Below are 21,476 nucleotides of genomic sequence, written 5' to 3'. Positions count from 1 at the left end.
TATAGAAAAGAAATTGCTTCACAAATTATCGATGAGAATGAACTCCGAATTCTTGACTCCCCTCCCAAATTAGCTCCTAATCCCTGGATTCCGCTCCCAATTTAGCTCCTTCTCACTGGCCTCTGTGTCTACAAATGATCGAGAACTGCATTTAGTCAGCGTAGAGATGAGAGAAAAGTGTGTGTAAACAACTTTTTATCCTCAATTATATCTATTCTCGGTATGGGGCTGTTTAGCACAGGGCTAAATCGCTGGCTTTGAAAGCAGACCAAGGCAGGCCAGCAGCACAGTTCGATTCCCGTAACAGCCTCCCCGAACAGGCGCCGGAATGTGGCGACTAGGGGCTTTTCACAGTAACTTCATTTGAAGCCTACTTGTGACAATAAGCGATTTTCATTTCATTTCATTTCAAGAACACAGAATAATACACATCCATTTTCTGTCCCCAGTGGAAAACAAGCTTCTATTGTAATTTATTAACAGCATAATGTTACAGATATAAAGTAGAAGAATCTAAAATGGTGCATTGACGCACCATGTTGATGGCAGCTGTCTGTCCCACACACCAATGGTTGGAACAGTGGTGGTCAATTCTCTGTTAAACATTGCCTGCTGTGGTTCAGCAGCCCCATTCTGTCGCATTTGCTGCAGAGGAAGGCAGTGGGCAGAGAAGGCACACAATTTACTGGCTGCTGTTTTCTCTGGGTTAGCTGAGTTTTTTTTGTTTTTTGCTCTCCTCTTCCAAGGCCCTTCCAAACAGTCAAACCCCAGAGGTCATGGCCATCAGTGACTATCTCCCATCTGCCAGTGTCAATGTCCACCATCTTCATATCATGGTTTGCAGGTATCCATGTAGTGGATGTACGAAAGCCCAGGCAATTGTGACCCAGTGGCCAATTCACCATATAGAAGGTCCATCATTAATGGGATAAACATGGTTGAGCCAGTGCAGATATCATTGGCTTAGCAATGAGGATATGCTGAAGGAATTAGAATGCTCCAGGATCTGAGTCGGTGACCTTGTCCTGCCAAGGATACATGCCAATGACTACTGGTTACAGCTCCGCCAGGATGGTTCTTGCCAATACAAGGAAGGTGATTAAAGAATGTAGCAGGGAGAAAAGCTTCAACTTAATTGCAGAAGTAAAGAAATACACTTTATTATTTAACATGGATATAATCTTACCTTTAAAAGACCTTGAACAAAGAGACCTGAATCATATTTGAAAGAATCACTGGCATTAGCAAGTCGTGAGCATTTTTGTTCGGTTGGAGTCAAGAAAAGGCAAAGAGTGTGAACCATCTATCAATGCAGAAAAATATTTTAACAGATCACATAATAAGTTACGCACAAGGCAATCTACATAAAGTCTAGAAATATACTGATGGGCCTGATTTTTGTTGCAGACATACTGGTGAAATGAAGAGCACTCATCGTTATTAGATGTAAATCAAACAACATCCAGTAACTGTATGTGCAGCCAAATGTGGAAACCTAGAAGCTGCTCGGAGTTGCCCTATTCTTCCAGACGTTTATTCACTGAAAAAATTAGCATTGAAATACATAGAATTTACAGTGCAGAAGGAGGCCTTTCGACCCATCGATTCTTTGCACCGGCCCTTGAAAAGAGCACCATCCACCCTATCCCCATAACCCAGTAACCCCACCTAACCCTTTTGGACACTAAGGGCAATTGATCACGGCCAATCCACCTAACCTGCACATCTTTGGACTGTGGGAGGAAACCGGAGCACCCGGAGGAAACCCACGCAGACACGGGGAGAACGTGCAGACTCCGCACAGACAGTGACCCAAGCCGGAATCGAACCTGGGACCCTGGCGCTGTAAAGCCACAGTGCTAACCACTGTGCTATCGTGCTGCCCCACATGAAGTTACTGGACTTGCATTATCTAAAATCTCTAAACTCACGAGGAAAAGTTAGGGATTGCTTATTCCAGTGAAAGTAACTTTTTTATCGCGTGATAAGTCGTAGATGCTGCCAAACTCTCTGACACTGAAAATTAACTTAAAAATATGCAGCCTCATTCTTCAGATTTTCATTATTGATGGAGATTTTTAAAAATGCAATTTCTAAATTTTTGGTTCTTTTATTTCTTTCTTTTAATCCCTCTCTTTATTTTGTTTTCTGTATATGGTTTAACATTGAATTAAATATTCTAACTTACATTTCCACTATTCATTAATGATTCTTCAGTCTGATTCATTAAGTGAGGATACAGTTGCTTGCCCTTTGCAGATGCTTGCAGATCCCAGTCTCTGCACCTAGTGGCTTTCTAGGTCAGTAAGCTACAGTGTAAAACCCCATAGCGTGTCTGTGGGCACCTATAATTGTAATGAACAGCTAGTGCAGCTTGTGAACTGCTGAGATCAAAATCCAGTCTATACTGCACTACAATGATTACATTCTTAAATCCTAGTCTCCTTTGTTATCACATATACTGTCCTGCAATCTTCCTACATTGCAAAACTAGTCACTGTTTTCTAGTGCTATGAAATTTCTACAACTATAGTATTGAACTCTGGCCATCAAAAGAAAATAATAGATGTGATGAAAACATTGAAATAAGAACTCAATGCAACGTACCATTTAAAGAAAAATATTCACCAGATTATGAACAATGAGGGTGGCACGGTGGCACAGTGCTTAGCGCTGCTGCCTCACAGTACCAGGGACCCGGGTTCAATTCCAGCTTTGGGTGACTGCCTGTGTAGAGTTTGTACTTTCCCCCCGTGTCTCCGTAGATTTCCTCCCACATGCGCAGGTTAGATGGTGATAGGTCGGGGAAGTGGGCCTCGATAGGGTGCTCTTTTAGAAGGTCGCTGCAGACTCAATGGGCTGAATGGCCTCCTTATGCACTGTAGGGATTCTATGAATTATATTTTATGGAATATACACATGCACATTGATTGCAAATGAACTATTATTCAAAGGGCTGTAGATATTGGATATTGTATGCTATATTGCATGAAGACAAAAATGATTGCACATTTTATATCATAATGCATAATGCAGCAAGCAAGCCAGCATTTTTAGTTATCCCCTGAATTCTAAGTTGCTTAACTCATGCCGATCATTGAAATCATGCAAGAAGGCTTCAATTATTAAAACTGCTTAATTCAATCTACAGGAAGATATTTTTCTTTAAAACTTTGAATAAATAAGTGTGTATTTCAATATACTCTATAACTTTATTTATTATAGACTTCCGGTGATGGCGGGCGGGAGGCGGCCGCACAATGGAGGGCTCCCGTTCGGGAACGGCATTTGAGGCTTTAAGCCCGGTCCCAGGGCCACGGAGGCGGCAAAAGCAGGAAGAAACAGTGAAGGCACAGTGAAGAAAAATGTCGAGGGTGAGCAAAAAATCGTCGGTAAAGAAAACAGCTGAAGGTCCGTCGGGGAGTGGAAAGGTCACCGCGGGGTCACCAAGGAAAATGGAGGCTGGCGCACCAGGGGAGGCCGCATTGCTTACGGCTGAAGAAATAACCAAGGTGGTGGCTGCGGAATTCGAAAGGCAGTTTACAAAATACATGGAGACAATGAGGAAGGAGATGAGGGAGGTTTTGAGTGTGCTGGTTTCCCCGGTGAGGACGGAGGTGGCGAGCGCAGTGGCGGAGGTGCGAGAGCAAGGGGAGGCGCTGAAGGAAGTGGAGGAGGCGTTATTGCAGCACGGTGATCAACTTGCCTCGATGGGGAAGGAGATGCGGAAGGTGATGGACATTAACAAGGATCTGCAAGGAAAAATGGAAGACCTGGAAAACAGATCCAGGCGACGGAATTTGAGAATTGTGGGGCTGCCCGAAGGAGTTGAAGGACCGAGGCCGATTGAGTATTTTGCCACGATGCTGGCGAAACTATTGGGGGAGGGGGAGGATCCCTCCCGATATGAACTGGATCGGGCTCATCAGTCGTGGAGGCCTGTACCAATGGCGAGTGAGCCGCCAAGGGTAGTGACTCTGTGCTTCCGTAGGTACAGGGTGAAGGAGAAGGTCCTGAGCTTGGCCAAGCAGAAGCGGGTGGTGCAGTGGGCTGGAGCTGGTATACGTGTATACCAGGACTTTATGGTGGAGCTGGCGAGCAGGCGGGCTGCCTTCAACCGGGTGAAGAGGGCACTGTACATTAGCAAGGTGCGGTGCGGCATTGTATATCCAGCGAAGCTGAGGGTGACTTACAAGCTCAGGGACTTTTATTTTGGAAGGGCGGAAGCAGCGGAGGAGTTTGTGAAGGCAGAAGGACTGTGGCAGAACTGACAAATTGAGGAATGGCCATGTGCCGATGTAACCTCATGACTGACTGTATTTTCTTCTTTTTTTGTTTCACTGTGTGCGGGTGTAGGGGCTAAAGGAGCCAATGTTGTATATATTTGGACAAGGGAAGGGACGGGACTTTCACTCGAAATGAGGGTTCTTTGGGGTGTAGGTGGATATGCGGGGTTTGTGTGCTAAAAGGGGATTTCTGGGCTTTCCTAGGGCTGGGCAAGGGGGAAAGGGACCCGGGCGGGGGCCTCCACGCTGGCCGGTTTAAGCCGGCCAGTGAACGGGAGTGAGGTGGGGGGAGGGGCTGCGGCCATCGGAGCCTGGCAGAACAGGGTCCGAGTGGTCTAGCCGGGGTGGAAAGTTGGGGGGAAGGAACCGAGGTTGGGGGGAGGAGTTTTACAAGAGGCAGTGGACGGGAGGAGTTGGAGACCGGGGGGGGGGGGGGGGGGGGGACAACTCTTGGGTATCATGTACGGTACTCTTTCAGAGGTTGGATGGCGTTTAGACTCTATAGGTCAATGGTGACCATGGGCGGTCCCGGACTCCTTTTTCTTCTTTGTTTTTTGTTGCCACCGTGGGAGGGTTTGTTTAATTGGATGCATATATTGACAGGTGGGCTGTTGTTTGGGGTGGTGGGAGGATGGTATTGTTGGTATTGTTAAGGGGATTGATTTTGTATTTGTTACCGTTTACTGTTTGTGGGTGGGGTGTAAATTTTGAAGGAAAATGTGAAAATGGAGAATAAAAACATTTTTTTTTAAAAACAAAACGTTATTATAAAAACTGCAAATATTTTTACCCCTCCAAGCTATGTTACGACCCCTGGCTTACGGTATTAATGGCCAAATCTTTATTTTATTACCCACTGATGTCACTCCTTACCTACTGATGTCACTCCTTAGCCATAAACATTAATAAGAAAACAACATTCCCAATGGGAATAACATTTTAGCATGGATAGAGGATTGGCTAACTAACAGGAAACAGAGGGTCAGGATAAATGGGTAATGTTCAGGTTGGCAAACTGGAACTAGTGGAGTGTCACATGGATCAATACCAGGGGCCTCAACTATTTATGATTTATATTAATGAGTGGATGAAGGGACCAAATGTAGCCAAATTTATTGATAATACAAAGATAGATAGAAAAGTAAGTTGCGAGAAGGAGATTGCAAAGGGATATAGACAGGTTAAGCGAGTGGGCAAAAAATTGGCAGATGCAGCCTAATGTGGGTAAAAGTGAGGTTGTCCACTTTGGCAAGAAGAATAGAAAAGCAGATTATTATTTAAATGGAGAGAGCCGAATGCTACAATTCAGAGGGATCGGAGTGTCCTTGCACATGGATCACAAAACATGAGCATGCAGGTACAGCAAGTAATTAGGACGGCAAATGGAATGCTGGCATTTATTGAAAGGGGTATGGAGCATAAAAGAGGGGAAGTCTTGCTAGGGACATACAGGTTATTGGTGAGACTACATCTAGAGTAAAGTACAGTTTCGGTCTCCTTACTTAAGGCAGGTGATGTGGGGAGTGAATTGATTTGATATTAAAACTCATATTTAGATGTGCATTTTGCGGCTTTGGAAATGGGCGATTGTAGTTTGAACACTAGTAATTTAAAGTGAGCTATGGGGCATTTCAGACATGGTGGGAAATCTAGCCAAAGGAAGGCATTAAGGAAATAGTAAAACAGAAGGGGGCTATCCCTGCTGTGAGTCAGGAAGGTCACAGTACAGTCCACTCTAGCTTACTGATGAACATGTGAGACCTCATGTTTTTCTAAAACCAAAAAGATATAAATAGGTTACACAGCCTTGGTACCAGTCAGACATTTTGTAGGAGCAGGGTTATTTCTCTCAAATATGTTTCTGAATGAAGTCTCAGTCACTGCAACTTACAGACTGGAGTGGTTTCGATTTTTGACCACAACAATTTGGTGTAGTCAGCAGGATCCTCACAATGGAACCGAATCGAATGCTGACAGCAGAGGACGGGTGCATCTGTTCATTTACCACCCATTAGATAGGGCAGTGAACATCTGAAACAGGAAGCCGGTGGACTGGTTTGTAGTAATAGACAGATAGAGCAGAGAAGTTAAGAGCTGAAAAAGCAATGGGTCTTTTGGAGCATATTACCATGCTCAGAAAGTTGACGAGATTTTGAAATATAAATAAATAACTTAGATGGACAATTTGAGAAAGTAATTCCAGCAGAAAGATAAGGTTTAGAGAGGTAGCTTCACACTTGTGGGTGAGGAGCTGAGCAGTCAGCTACAATATTGCAACAGCACCGTATATCCAGTGTGCATGCAAGAGCTGCCTTGGTTGAACTACAGGAACTCAGGCAGGAGGTCACAGAAAATAACAGGACAAATGGGAGGTGTTCACAGGAGCTGTGTGATGCCAGAGGAGCATTAAGGGGTGCAGTTAAGCAGCCTCACAGAGAAGCTAGTCACTCCATGTGCAAGTTTCAGACAGTGCAGTTAAAATAGCAGTCGTTGTTCACGGCAGTTACAGGAGGCCCGTTTAAGCGAGATGGCACACCACCTACTTGTGTGTCTGACCAAAACATAAAACGATCTGTTTCTCTAAATCCCACCTAGTCACAAGTAAGGTAAAGATAATTCAGAAAAAGCAAATTAACTCACAGCAGAGTATAGTTCAGATGCTGTGTGGAATGGCAACAAGAAAGAAAGAAATAACTTGTGAAGATCTGTGTATTATCTGAAGTATAAAGCCTTTTCCTGTCAGAATGCGATTCCTTGTGTGCCTGTAAGTGCAGTTTTTATGTCAGAGAACTAATGGCTTGTAAACCCCCTGTGGGGCTTTATTTCCTTGCTTGTTTAATGTGTGTATCTCCTATTTCTGGGAGTGCATGGAATTATGAAGGTATGAATGTGCTTACTGCGTGTGCCTAAATGGTTAGGAAGGGATTGCGAGTTTGCAGTAGTCTGTCTCTAAGAACCGATAGCTGTGAGATAATGCTTAGAATAAGCTGTTTGAAATTCATAAACTGAGAATCTGTCTGTTGCTTTTCTTTTACATGGATGTTCATAGGTTTGTTTTATTACTGGCTTGGGCTATATATGTTACAGTTTTATTAAGTTAACCTTGTTTCGAGTTTTAATTACAGACATTTCAAAAGTTTAAAGCAAGCAAATGCTGTGTTTTGCTACTTGTGTGGGTGATGTTTGTGTGCTTCAAGGTTCAATGTTTTTCTGTCTGGCATTGTGATTTTGTGACAGTAGGTTCAGTGATTTAAATAAAACCGCTAACAAAAGAGAAGTGTAATTAATAGTTTATTTTTCAGGTTATGAACCTGGATTCATGCTTACTAGTCAGAATCATAATTCCAGCATATTTTTGAAAATAATGTGGGAATTTTAATCTGGAAACAAATTCACGCATGTGAGAATAAGATAGTTTTCATTCTGTTCTCTATCAGAGAATGCATTGCTGCTGGTTGTGCATCACATGATGTGTAGTGATGTCAGCAGTGTTTGTCCGGGCTTGCGGCAGGTCACCATCTTGATTGTATGAGCAGCACCTCTAAATAAACCTCTCAACATGTTTTACAAGAATCCAGAGTGTGGGCACCTCCACACCTTTTCTCTTTGTGGCAACAAAAAAAAAAAAATGACGAGGACTGAGGCAGAAAAATTGCTGAAAAAATCTTTCATTGACTAACGGTCGGATGGTATCAGGAGCAACAGAAGATTCTCATATTGGACTCACACATACACAACGTCGGGCGGTGCACTGCCGCCAATGTGAAGCTTTAAACTAATTTTTCGACTGCTGTTGGTGCAAATTTTCTGCTGAGACAGTGAACTTTGGACTAGGAGTGACTCTAACAGACAATGGGTCAAGTGAGGACCAGTGCTCCACGGACTGCAGGAGCTGTTATTCTAGGCTGTGAAGACAGCTGCGAGAGGAAGAGTGACCTCTAAATCCACATCTCCGACTGGCAACTCATGACCTTATGACTGGCGACTAATGACCTTATGTAATCACGTGCGCAACATATTGATTGGACGAATGGAACATACCTTGTAAAGAATTGATAACTACGTATGGAAATTTACTGCGATACTAAGAGAATTGATTGGCTGTATGTAAATGAGAATGCAAACTAATTCTGCTTTTGAAAGTGTATATTAAGCCAGTTTAAGCCACAGCTCAGTGAGAAAGTGTGTGGTCAAGACTGCGGGCTTTAGGACCTTTCTCCCAGAGCTCTGCAACAATAAATTGCTTCTTTTGCTCAAGTTAAGGTCTACTTGTGAATATTTTCACCTAACAACTACAACTATGAGTAAGAAGACCGACAGTCGGGGAAAAGGTGCTTGCGTTGAAGTGAGAGGGGTCTAGGCTGCAGGGACGGCACACGTGGCGGCGCTAAATGGGCTGCAGGGAACTGAAGCCTGCCGGCTCCACACGTTCCACTACTTAGGGAAAAAGTTGAACCGCCGTCAGGAAAACAGAAAAATAGTTCCTGCTTGCTTGTGCAAGGGAATGTTTGTGCCATACTTTCCATTAAAAATCAGAAGGGAGGAAATGTAGATCCAAGGAGCCAGGATCCAAATATGGCAGGTAAACGGGTGCCATGGAAGCGTTGGATGAAGATTATGAGATATGGAATTCATATGAGGAAAGATTCAAATTTTTTCTTACAGCAAATCAGACACCCGAGGACCTAAAGGTCACAACATTTCTCAGCTCAGTTGGCCATAAAATATTTTTGCTGCGACACAATCTCGTTCACCTGGCAAAACCAGGAGACAAGTCCTTCAGTGAATCAATGAAAATCGTGGAGGGACATTTCTCTCCGAAATTGATTACAGAAAGGTTTCGGTTCCACCCCTGTAGTCAGGAAGGTGAAAGCATTTTACAGTTCATAGCAGCTTTAAGATGATCTAAATATTGTGAATTTGATGCAACACTTGATAATACTCTTCGAGACAGACTGGTTTGTGGACTCCACAGTGAAGCTATTCAGAAGAAGCTGCTTACTGTACCTGATTTAACTCTAAAGGCTGCTGAGGAAGTTGTCACATCTATGCAGCTAGCAACAAGAGATGCTTCACAGATAGAAACTGGAGCAAGGACCCACAAATGGATACCTCAAGGAACAAGTCTGCAAAGGCGCAACCATGTCACCATTGTACACAGGTTGGACACTCAGTGGGGGAATGAAATAGAATAAATGCAACAACTGTGGCGCGAAAGGCCACATTGCCAAGGTATATTTGGCTCAAGAAAACTTTTCCTACAACAAGATGATGCAAGAAGAAAAACACAGTGAAACAATCTAGCCATGTCTACCAATTCATGGATGAAGCTCAAGATCACTCAAAAGACAGTACAACCGAGCTACTCAATGAGCTAAAGCTATGTGCCTTCTCAATGCAGAGCAATCAACAACGTTTTTGGACATACCCAAAACTTGATGATCATAAAATTAAAATGGAGGTGGATACAGATTGCAGCAGTATTGTTAATACCGGAGACAATCCAGCATCAAAAGCTGAAGCCTTTAAAACCGTCAAATGTAATCCTGAGGACATACACTGAAGAGGTTATCCATTAAAAGGATTAATTATGGTGGAAGGAGAATCAAATGGACAGACGGCAAAGTTGCCTCTTCACGTTGTCCGTGGAAACTTTCCTGCTCTATTTGGAAGTGTATGGTTGGCTAAGAGTAGGCTTAATTGGGAAACGGTCAATCAATTAGTGATTCAAAGAGTAACTTGCAACAACTTCTGAAGAAGTACGAGAAGGTGTTCGAAGATTCACTAGGATCCATGACTGGAGTTGAGGTGCACCTAAAAATCAAGCCAGACAGCACACCCAAATATCCCAAAGCTAGAACTGTACCATATGCCATCAGACCCAATGTTGAAGAAGAACTAGAAAGATTAGAATGAACAGGAGTCTTAAACCTGTTGCTACAAGTGATTGGGCAACACCAATCATTCCTGTATTAAAACGGAATAGTTCAGTGAGAATTTGTGGAGATTTCAAACTATTATTAACAGAGTATTTTTTGCAGATCATTATCCATTGCCACTGATTGAAGATTTATTTGCTGGACTTTCTGGAGGTCAGAAATTCAATAAAATTGATCTTTTACAGGCATATCTGCAGATGATTCTGGATGCCAAAACGCAGCCACTGTTCATCATAGTGAAGAACAATGATCTGTTTCATTCCAGAAGACTTCCTTTTGGAATAACATCTGTGCATGCTCTTTTTCAGAAATCCATGAATCAAATTCTAAGGGGGTTGAATGGAGAGCAATGTTATTTTGATGGCATATTCCTCACCGGGTCAAGCAAACAGGAACACTTGGAGAATTTGGAAGCTACTCTGAAGCCACAATCCAAGAGTTAAAAGTGCAACTTTTTAAAGTCATAACCTTGGTTATATTATTGACAAAGATAGCTTACACAAGGAGCTGAAGAAAATGTCAGCAATCTTAGAAGCACCACACCTCAAAATGTGACACAATTAAAGCCGGTTTTAGGATTGATCAAATATTATGGTAAATTTGTGCCGAATTTAGCATTACGATTTAAGCCTTTACAGACTTTTCTATATGTCAGACAGGCATGGCACTGGTCAGGAGGATGTGAGAATGCAAACAATGAAGTGAAATAAGCTTTACAGAAGTCAGAACTGTTGGTTCATTATAATCCCACGGTGAAGTTACAATCTGCTTACGATACCTGACTATATGCCGTTGATGCAGACGTCTCGCACATTATGCCTTTAGGAGTGCTTCACAAACTCTTACTAGCAGGGAAATGAATTACACTCAGCTGGAATAAGAAACGCTGAGCATCATTTTCGGGTAAGAAGATTCCACTATTACCTTTATGGACGGCATTTTACTCTTTTGACGGATCATCGATCATGGATTACAATTTTTGGGTCGTATAAAAGCATACCTTCTTTGGCAGCTTGTAGATTTGGGCAGCACGGTAGCATAGTGGTTAGCATTGTTGCTTCACGGCGCCAGTGACCTGGGTTGGATTCCCGGCTTGGGTCACTGTCTGTGCGGAGTCTGCTCGTTCTCCCCGTGTCTGAGTGCATTTCCTCCGGGTGCTCCACTTTCCTCCCACAAAGTCCCGAAAGATGCTTAAATTCTGAATTCTCCCTCAGTGTATCCGAACAGGCGCCAGAATGTGGCGACTAGGGGATTTTCACAGTAACTTCATTGCAATGTTAATGTAAGTCTACTTGTGAAACTAATAAAGATTATTATTATTAGGTTGCAAAGACGGTCATTGATATTGTCGGCACACACTTATGATATCCGATATCACAAGTCATAGCAGCATGCAAATGCTGATCTTTATCACGACTGCCGTTACAAGTCAAGCATGGCCCTGAAGAACATTGAATCAATATTTTGTATTCCTCGCTCGTGGATGGTGCACCTGTGACTTCATCTCAAATTCAAGGATACACAAGAACCGATCCGGTGATGGGGAAGGTGATGGGCCTGGTCCAAAAAGGAACGCCGTCAGACATTCGTAGGACAAATTCACACCTCAAGCTCGAAATCACAGAAAGACTCGAGTTGACAATGCAGAATGGAGTTCTATTATGGGGAATTCATGTGATTATTCCTCCGTGCTTGCACAGTAGAGTCCTTGACCCATTGCATGAGGAACATCCTGGTGTGGTGGGGATGAAGGAATTGACAAGCAGGTATTTTTGGTGGCCGGGATTAGATGCTCAAATTGAAGAGAAAGCTGGGCAATGTCAATCTTGTGAAAAACTAAGGAATACTCCACATTACAACTATTACATCCGTGGGAATGGCCAACTCAGCCATGGCAGAGAATACACATTGATTATGCTGATCCATTGGAGGATGACAATTCTTAGTGATTGTGGACGCACACTTGAAATGGCCAGAAGTCACGATAATGAAGTCAATGGCGGCTGAGCAGACCATTGAGAAATTAGACAAAATATTCGCAAGATTTAATCGGCAAGTGAATTAAAAGTAGGGGTACCAGTTAAAGCTAAGAAGGCAGAGATAGATGATGCATTCTTTGAGTGTTTAAGTCTGTTAAAAACAGAGGAGGGCACACGAGTAAGTAGCCCAGGTAGTGTAGCATCAGAAGCACTTAACTGATCTGGAGACAATTCAGACAACGCAGAATGTTTATGCTTCCCTGTCAGATGGGATGTCTAAGGATTACAGCTAGGTAAAAAGGAATTTAAGGAAACAACCAGGACAGACTAATGCTGAATTTGAAAAGGTTAAGCAGAACAATTTTAATAGGTGGGTACACGCATTGTGAGTTGAAACTTCTCGGAGGCTCAGGGAGAAATCATTCTCTTGGAATAATTTAAGAATTCACGACCTTGTGTGATAAGAATCTACGTTTAAGACCAAAGGGTCATAACCCCTAGACAAGCAGCAATAATGGCTGATAATTATGAGCTGATTCATCGCACCATAATTTTGAACAGGATAGGAAGTGGGAGAGTGAAAGGAAGGCAGGTAGCCAAGATAAGGAATGGATAGCTGGGAATTCTCCAACATCTCCTCCTCAGACCAGGAAGGAAGGTAGTGAGAGTGGAGGTGTGACTCAAAGGCCTAGATATTACCATTGCGATAAAGTGGGACACGTTCGGTCAGCATGTTGGGAGTTGCAAGGAAAGCCCATGGGACTTTTTGAGTTCATAAGGAGGATTCGGAAAAGGGGATGAAGGTGGAAATATTACAGGGCAGACTGTAGCTCTAGGTGGAACTAGGAGACCTGAGGTAAACACTTCTGTGGGAGGTGTGGCAAATGAGGTAGATGGGAGGTATGCAAAGTTATTTTCCCCAAGGGAAGGTTCCCCTCATAGAATTTTGTAGAATTTACAGTGCAGAAGGAGGCCATTCGGCCCATCAAGTCTGCACCGGCTCTTGGAAAGAGCACCCTACTCAAGACCACACCTCCACCCTATCCCCATAACCCAGTAACCCCACCCAACACGAAGGGCAATTTTGGACACTAAGGGCAATTTATCATGGCCAATCCACCTAACCTGCACATCTTTGGACTGTGGGAGGAAACCGGAGCACCCGCAGGAAACCCACGCACACACGGGGAGAACGTGCAGACTCCGCACAGACAGTGACCCAAGCCGGGAATCGAACCTAGGACCCTGGAGCTGTGAAGCTGTGCGAAAAGGATTCGGAATATTAACTGGAACGGAAATACGGCCTGAATATATGGAGATATTGGGAGTGAATTGGTGAAGAGGCGTGCGGCCTTCAATAGGGCAAAGGCGGTGTTTTACAATAAGGGCGTGAGGTTTGAAGTGGTGTGCCCGGCACGTTTATGGGTTACAATGGAATAGAATGATCACTTTGACAGAACAAGCGGAAGCCTTCATCAAGTGAAGAAGTTGTGATCGCTGGGAAGCCACTTTGGCCGGGGCGGGGGGGGGGGGGGGAGGAGAAGAGAGAGAGAGAGAGAGAGAGAGATAGGGAGAAATGGCAGGGAGGTGTGGAGGGTTAACGGACAGTGACCAGGGGCTTTTCTTGGTCTCACCCGGTGGGTGGGGCTGGCAGCCATCTCAGATGGGCCTGGGATCCAGGAGTTTTGGGTAGGAATAATGCACGACAGTGCAAATGGCTGACACGCGGGGGGGGGGGGGGGGGGGGGGGGGGGGGGGGGGGGTGAGACGAGACAGCAATGAAGTTGATCACCTGGAACGTGTGGAGCTTGGGGTGGGGTTGGGGGGAGCTGTGAGGAGTGCAAGGGTTTTTTCCCCATTTAAAAGGGCTGGGGGCTAGTGTGACCTTCTACTGTACGTTAGGAATCCAGGGCCAGTTATGGGGGAGATAATGGGGATATTGAAGAGGTTCAGTTCCTTTTCAGGATATAAACTAAATGTTGGGAAGAATGAATGTTTTGTGGTTAGCCTTCTGAGTAGAGGTGCTGGGTTGGGGGGGATTGCCATTCCACATGGAGGGACCAGTTTTCACTTTTTGGGGGTTCACGTGGCCCGGGATTGGACGTAACTTCGCAAACAGAATTTTACGCAAGCAGGATTAGAGCGGACAGAGAGATGGGACAGCTTTCCACTGTCGCTGGCGGGCGGAGTTCAATCTATTAAGATGAACATTTTGCCGCGATATGTGTTCTTATTTAAATGCCAAATGTCTTTTGTGCCAAAGTAGTTTTTTTTTAGGAGATGGAGCGGTTCATAATAAGCTTTATGTGGGCGGCGGGAACACCTGAGATTCAGAGAGGGGTCCGACAGAGGGAAGGCAGGTGAAGGGGGATTGACGCTGCCAAACTTATTATACTATTACTGAGCGGCCAACGTGGAGAAGGTGTTGGGGTGGTTTGGGGATCAGGAAGTTAGTTGGGTACAGATGGAGTTGGGCTCATCTAGAGGGACGGGTCTGGAGGCCCTGGTGACGGCATCTCTGCCATTTTCGTCAGCGAAATATTCTGAATCCAGTAGTGATCAAGATACAAATATGGTGGCAACTCCTTCAGCATTTTAAGCTGGGGGCTGTGTCAAGATAGGCCCCAATCTGTAGGAACCACTTCTTTGAGCCAGCGAAATTGAATGTTACATTCAGGGGGTAGAAAGACAAGAGGCTGGAGAAGGTGAGGGGTTTATTTCTGGAGAGCGGTTTGCGAGCTGGGAGGAGTTGAAGAAGAAAGCAGGGCTAGATGGACTGGGTAGGTTCCAATATTACCAGGTGCGGGACTTTGTTTGGCAGCATTTCCGACTTTCCCGGAGGCACCGCCGTCTACATTGCTGGAAAGGATAATCTCGTGTGTGGGGTTGGATGTGGGCAGCACCTCTGGGATATATGGGTGGGTCATGGGGGAAAAGAGCAGGTTTCAATGGATGATGTGAAGGCCAGGTGGGAGAGGAGCTACGACCCATTCTGGAGGAGGTGGCGTGGAGTGAGTCCCTTCGTAGGGGAATGTTACACCATCCTGCACAAGGCTGAGCCTGATACAGCTAAAGGTGGGGTTCAGGGCCAGGATGAGTCGATTTTTTGAGGGGGTCGATCGATGGGTTCTATCGTAGATGGCGGCCGTTTATTTTGCACTTTAAAGATCTGGTCACTGTTAGTTGGGGGTGGAGGGGGGAGAAAGGTTAGTGGGGGGTGGGGGGGGGGGGAAGAAATAGTTCTGGCGGGTATTTCTGTTTTTGGGGTTCCTGTTGCTTGTATTTTTTCTGATATATGTGTTGCTACTGTTGTGTCTTGTAAACATTTTGATATAAAAAGTTAAAATTTCAATTAAAATATTGTTGAAAAGAAGTCTAATTTCACCGGTGTTACAGCTCCAGGTCATGAGGGGCTGGAATTGACCGCGCACTCGCCCAGGGTATCGGAGCAATAAGTGTTCATTTAAACAAAGGAACAAAAAAATTGACATTATCTAATATTAGAATGCCGGATCCTTTTTGATAATCTAATAACTCTAAAAATATAAACTGAAAATGCTATACAATCTCAGCAGGTCTGACAGCATCTGTCACAAAGCTAGCGTTCAAAGCTCAAGAGAACTGAAAATAGGATGAGGTTTATACTGTTGTGGCGAGGTGTGCCTAGAGCAGTGGGCCAGATTGATAAAGGTGTCGTGGACAAAAACGCAAAGGGAATGTAAATGGTGGTGGTAATGACTAAGACGGGTGCTGATAGGGGCACTTTAAGAGATCAGAATGTGTTAATGGCAGAATAGGAGTAAGCAGTGTGTGAAAGGACAACTTGGAACAGGGAACAGACTCCTTCATCACCACCAACGCCTCACCCTCTTCCCATGGAATCGCTGAAAGTGCAACACCTCCCTTTATCTCCTCCCTACTCGTCCCTTGAGAGGGTCACGCTGATTGGTGGTGTCTCCGAGGAATGTGTAAACACTTTAGAACAGGTCGTTAGTACGAGGGAGGAAGTGTTATACAAGTTAAATTAATATACAAGTTAATTTAAGGGTTAAGATATATCAGGAGAACACAGACCCATGCCGTGCTCCGCGTGTGCGATGTGGGAGTTCAGGGACACTTCTGGTACCCCTGACTCCTTCACTTGCAGGAAGTGTGTCCAGCTGTAGCTCGTGTTAGATCACTTGACAGCTCTGGAGCTGCGGGTGGACTCACTTTGGAGCATCCGCAATGCTGCGGACGTCGTAGATAGCACGTTCGCTGACTTGGTCACACCGCAGGTAAAAATTACTGAGGGAGATAGAAAATGGGTGACCAAAAGACAGAGCAAGAGTAGGAAGGCAGTGCAGGTGTCCCCTGCGGTCATCTCTCTGCAAAACAGATATACCGATTTGGATACTGTTGAGGGAGATGGCTCACCAGGGGAAGGCAGCAGCCAGGTTCATGTCACCGTGGCTGGCTCTGCTGCGCAGGAGGGCAGGAAGAAGAATGGCAGGGCAATAGCGATAGGGGACTCAATCGTAAAGGGAAATAGACAAGCGGTTCTGCGGACGCAATCGAGACTCCAGGATGGTATGTTGCCTCCCTGGTGCAAGGGTCAAGGATGTCTCAGAGAGGCTGCAGGACATTCTGGGTGGGGAGGGGGCGGGGGGGTGGGGAGGGGGGGGTGAACAGCCAGCTGTCGTGGTGCATATTGATGCCAACAATATAGGTAGAAAACAGGAGGAGGTCCTACAAGCTGAATTCCGGGAGTTAGGAGTTAAACTAAAAAGTAGGACCTCAAGGATAGTAATCTCAGGATTGCTACCAGTGCCACGAGCTAGTCAGAGTAGGAATGTCAGGATAGATAGTATAAATGCGTGGCTCGAGAGATGGTGCAAGAGGGAAGGATTTGAAATCCTGGGGCATTGGAAATGGTTCTGGGGGAGGTGGCACCAGTACAAACCGGACGGTCTGCACCTGGGCAGGACTGGAACCAATGTCCTGGGGCGGGGTGTTTGCTAGTGCTGTTGGGGAGGGTTTAAACTAATGTGGCAGGGGGATGGTAACCGATGCAGGAAGTCAGAGGGAAGTAAACCGGGGACAGAAACAAAAGGCAGTTAGGGAGAAAGTGTAAGGCAGAGAAGTCATAATCAAAAATCAAAAAGGGCCACTATAAAGGGTACAGTTACTGAGGAGAGCTCAGTGAATAGGCCCAGTAATACTAAAAGGAATAAAACGGAAGTAAAAACATAAATGGAAAGCGTACAGCAGGTTATTACATGAAGATACGGGGTCAACGATAAGGAGAAAAGTTAAAAGAAAAAATAACTTAGAAGAGGTTATTGATAGAGCTGTTAAGATTCAAAACGGAGGTATAAAAGCCAACATAAGTGTACTTTACCTGAATGCTTGCATTTGGAATAAGGTAAATGAGTTCATGGCGCAAATCATCGTGAATGACTATGATTTAGTGGCCATTACTGAAACATGGTTAAAGGATGGTCACGACTGGGAGTTAAATATCCAAGGGTATCAAACTATTCGGAAGGACAGAGTGGATGGTAAGGGAGGTGGTGTAGCTCTGTTATTTAAGGATGACATCCGGGCAGTATTGAGGGATGACATCGGTGCTATGGAGGATAAGGTTGAATCCATTTGGGTGGAAATCAGGAATAGTAAGGCGAAAAAGTCACTGACAGGAGTAGTCTATAGGCCACCAAATAGTAACATTACGGTGGGGCGGGCAATAAACAAAGAAATAACTGATGCATGTAGAAATGGTACAGCTGTTATCATGGGGGATTTTAATCTACATGTCAATTGGTTTAACCAGGTCGGTCAAGGCAGTCTTGAGGAGGAGTTTATAGAATGTATCCGCGATAGTTTCCTAGAACAGTATGTAATGGAACCTACGAGGGCCAAGCGATCCTAGACTGGTCCTGTGTATGAGACAGGATTGATTAATGATCTCATAGTTAGGAATCCTCTCGGAAGGAGCGATCACAATATGTGGAATTTAAAATACAGATGGAGGGTGAGCAGGTAAAATTAAATACTAGTGTTTTGTGCTTAAACAAAGGAGATTATAATGGGATGAGAGAAGAGCTGGCTAAGGTAGACTGGGAGCATAGACTTTATGGTGAAACTGTTGAGGAACAGTGGAGAACCTTCCAAGCGGTTTTTCACAGTGCTCAGCAAAAGGTTATATCAACAAAAAGGAAGGACAGTAGAAAGAGGGAAAATCGACCATGATATCTAAGGAAATAAGGGAGAGTATCAAATTGAAGGAAAAAGCATGCGAAGTGGCATAGATTAGTGAGAGACTAAAGGACTGGGAAATCTTTAGGGGGCAACAGAAAGCTACTAAAAAAGTTATAAAGAAGAGTAAGTTAGATTATGAGAGTAAACTTCCTCAGAATATAAAAACAGATATTAAAAGTTTCTACAAATATATAAAACAATAAAGAGTGGCTAAGGTAAATATCGGTCCTTTAGAGGATGAGAAGGGAGATTTAATAATGGGGGATGAGGAAATGGCTGAGGAACTGAACAGGTTTTTTGGGTCGGTCTTCACAGTGGAAGACACAAATAACATGCCAGTGACTGATGGAAATGAGGCGATGACAGGTGCGGACCTTGAGACAATTGTTATCACTAAGGAGGTAGTGATGGGCAAGCTAATGGGGCTAAAGGTAGACATGTCTCCTGGCCCTAATGAAATGCAACCCAGGGTACTAAAAGAGATGGCTCGGGAAATTGCAAATGCACTCGTGATAATTTATCAAAACGCACTAGACTCTGGGGTGGTCCCGGCGGATTGGAAATGAGCAAACGTGACACCACTGTTTAAAAAAGGAGGTAGGCAGAAAGCGGGTAATTATATGCCGTGAGCTTAACTTCGATAGGAGGGAAGATGCTGGAATCTATCATCAAGGAAGAAATAGCGAGGCATCTGGATGGAAATTGTCCCATTGGACAGACACAGCATGGGTTCATACAGGGCAGGTTATGCCGAACTAATTTAGTGGAATTTTTTGAGGACATTAACAGTGCGGTAGATAACGGGGAGCCAATAGATGTGGTATATCTGGATTTCCAGAAAGCCTTTGACAAGGTGCCACACAAAAGGTTGCTGCATAAGATAATGATGCATGGCGATAAGGGTAAAGTAATAGCATGGATAGAAGATTGGTTAATTAATAGAAAGCAGAGTGGGGATTATTGGGTGTTTCTCTGGTTGGCAATCAGTAGCTAGTGGTGTCCCTCAGGGATCAGTGTTGGGCCCGCAATTGTTCACAATTTACATGGGTGATTTGGAGCTGGGGACCAAGTGCAATGTGTCCAAATTTGCAGTCGACACTAAGATGAGTGGTAAAGCAAAAAGTGCAGAGGATACTGGAAGTCTGCAGAGGGATTTGGATAGTATAAGTGAATGGGTTAGGATCTGGCAGATGGAATACGATTTTGACAAATGTGGGGTTATCCATTTTGGAAGGAATAACAGCAAAAGGGATTATTTAAATGATAAAATATCAAAACATGCTGCTGTGCAGAGGGACCTGGGTGTCCTAGCACAAAAAGTTGGTTTACAGGTGCAACAGGTGATTAAGAAGGTGAATGGAGTTTTGTCCTTCATTGCTAGAGGGATGGAGTTTAAGACTAGGGAGGCTATGCTGCAACTGTATAAGGCGTTAGTGAGGCCACACCTGGAGTATTGTGTTCAGTTTTGGTCTCCTTACCTGAGAACGGACATACTGGCGCTGGAGGGTGTGCAGAGGAGATTCACTAGGTTAATCCCAGAGTTGAGGGGGTTGGATTACGAGGAGAGGTGGAGTAGACTGGGACTGTACTCGGAATGTAGAAGGATGCAGGGGTATCTTATAGAAACATGTAAAATTGTGAAGGGAATAGATAGGATAGATGTGGGATGGTTGTTTCCACAGGTGGGTGAAAGCAGAACTAGGGGGCATAGCCTCAAAATAAGGGGAAGTAGATTTCGGACTGAGTTTAGGAGGAACTTCTTCACCCCAAAGGGTTGTGAATCTATGGAATTCCTTGCCCAGTGAAGCAGTTGAGGCTCCTTCATTAAATGTTTTCAAGATAAAGATAGATAGTTTTTTGAAGAATAAAGGAATAAAGGGTTATGGTGTTCGGGCGGGAAAGTGATTCTGAGTCCATAAAAGATCAGCCACGATCTCATTGCATGGTGGAGCAGGCTCGAAGGGCCAGATGTTAAGTGTGTTAAAAAGCATTAAGGTAGACAAATCCCCAGGGCCAGGTGGCATCTGTCCCAGATTACTGAAGGAGACGAGAGATGAAATCGCTGGGCCTCCAACAGAAATCTTTGTGTCCTCGTTGGCCACAGGTGAGATCCCAGAGGATTGGAGGATAGCCAATGTTGCACTGTTATTTAAGAAGGGTTGCAAGGATAATCCGATACTTATAGGCCAGTGAGCTTGACTTCAGTGATGGTGAAATTGTTGGAAAAGAATCTCAGCGATAGAATCTATGCACATTTGGAAGTGAATGGTCTTATTAGCGATAGGCAGCATGGTTATGTACGAGGGAGGTCATGTCTCACTAATTTGATTGAATTATTTGAGGAGGTGACAAAAATGATTGACGAGGGAAGGGCGGTGGATGTTGTCTACATTTATATTCCCTTTGTCCACAACATCTTTGTCAATCTCCACCAATTGCTGGCCCTTCTATCCAGTCCCACTGCTCCCCGCCACCTCCACAATAATAACTTTGATCCTATTGCCAGCTTTGACAAAGATTAACAAACTTGAAATGTTAGCTCCGTTCTCTCCCCACCGATGCTGTCAAATGTGCTGAGATTGTCGAGCATTTTCTGTTTCAGATTCCAGCATCGATAGAAGTTTGCTTTCAACTCAAAATATACTGTCCATCAGGAGAAAAAAAAACAGACAAGAAAAAGTCTATTTTACAGCACAATAATCTATTAACTCAATAAAAGATTGTTAAACCAGATCTGCATTAGAGAAGAAAGAAATACCTTGTTTACTTTTTCTGGATTGCTTCCTACAACAACAGAACACCCACATGTCTGCAGGTGAGAACTAATAGCCCTGCAAATCAAACAGAATGTTCCCATTATTGGAAGGGAATATGTTTTCCACAGGATTCAATGCTGAGCTTAACATGAAAAGTGGGTTAGATATTTTAGAATTCATACTCCAACTTGGAAAATTCTTACTTTTAGAAAATCATATTCCAATTTAACACAAAGTATTCCAACAATTAAATTTGACATTTTAAAAAAATTTAGA

General features: G+C 44.2%; 1 protein-coding gene across 4 annotated transcripts in view; it reads right to left on the bottom strand.

Moving 5' to 3' along the window:
- Positions 1 to 21,476, bottom strand: part of c9orf72 (C9orf72-SMCR8 complex subunit) — a 66,668-nt gene that overhangs the window by 20,661 nt on the left and 24,531 nt on the right. For all 4 annotated transcript variants that reach the window (XM_072517490.1, XM_072517493.1, XM_072517491.1 and 1 more), the window contains exons 5-6: positions 21,203 to 21,275; positions 1,187 to 1,303 (exon numbers count right to left, since the gene is read on the bottom strand). In XM_072517490.1, coding sequence (XP_072373591.1) covers positions 1,187 to 1,303; positions 21,203 to 21,275 — 190 coding nt within the window. The remainder of the gene's footprint in view (positions 1 to 1,186; positions 1,304 to 21,202; positions 21,276 to 21,476) is intronic.

The sequence above is a fragment of the Scyliorhinus torazame genome, chromosome 9, assembly GCF_047496885.1.
Source record: "Scyliorhinus torazame isolate Kashiwa2021f chromosome 9, sScyTor2.1, whole genome shotgun sequence".
Taxonomy (NCBI): domain Eukaryota; kingdom Metazoa; phylum Chordata; class Chondrichthyes; order Carcharhiniformes; family Scyliorhinidae; genus Scyliorhinus; species Scyliorhinus torazame.
This window is presented reverse-complemented; position numbering and strand designations above follow the sequence as displayed.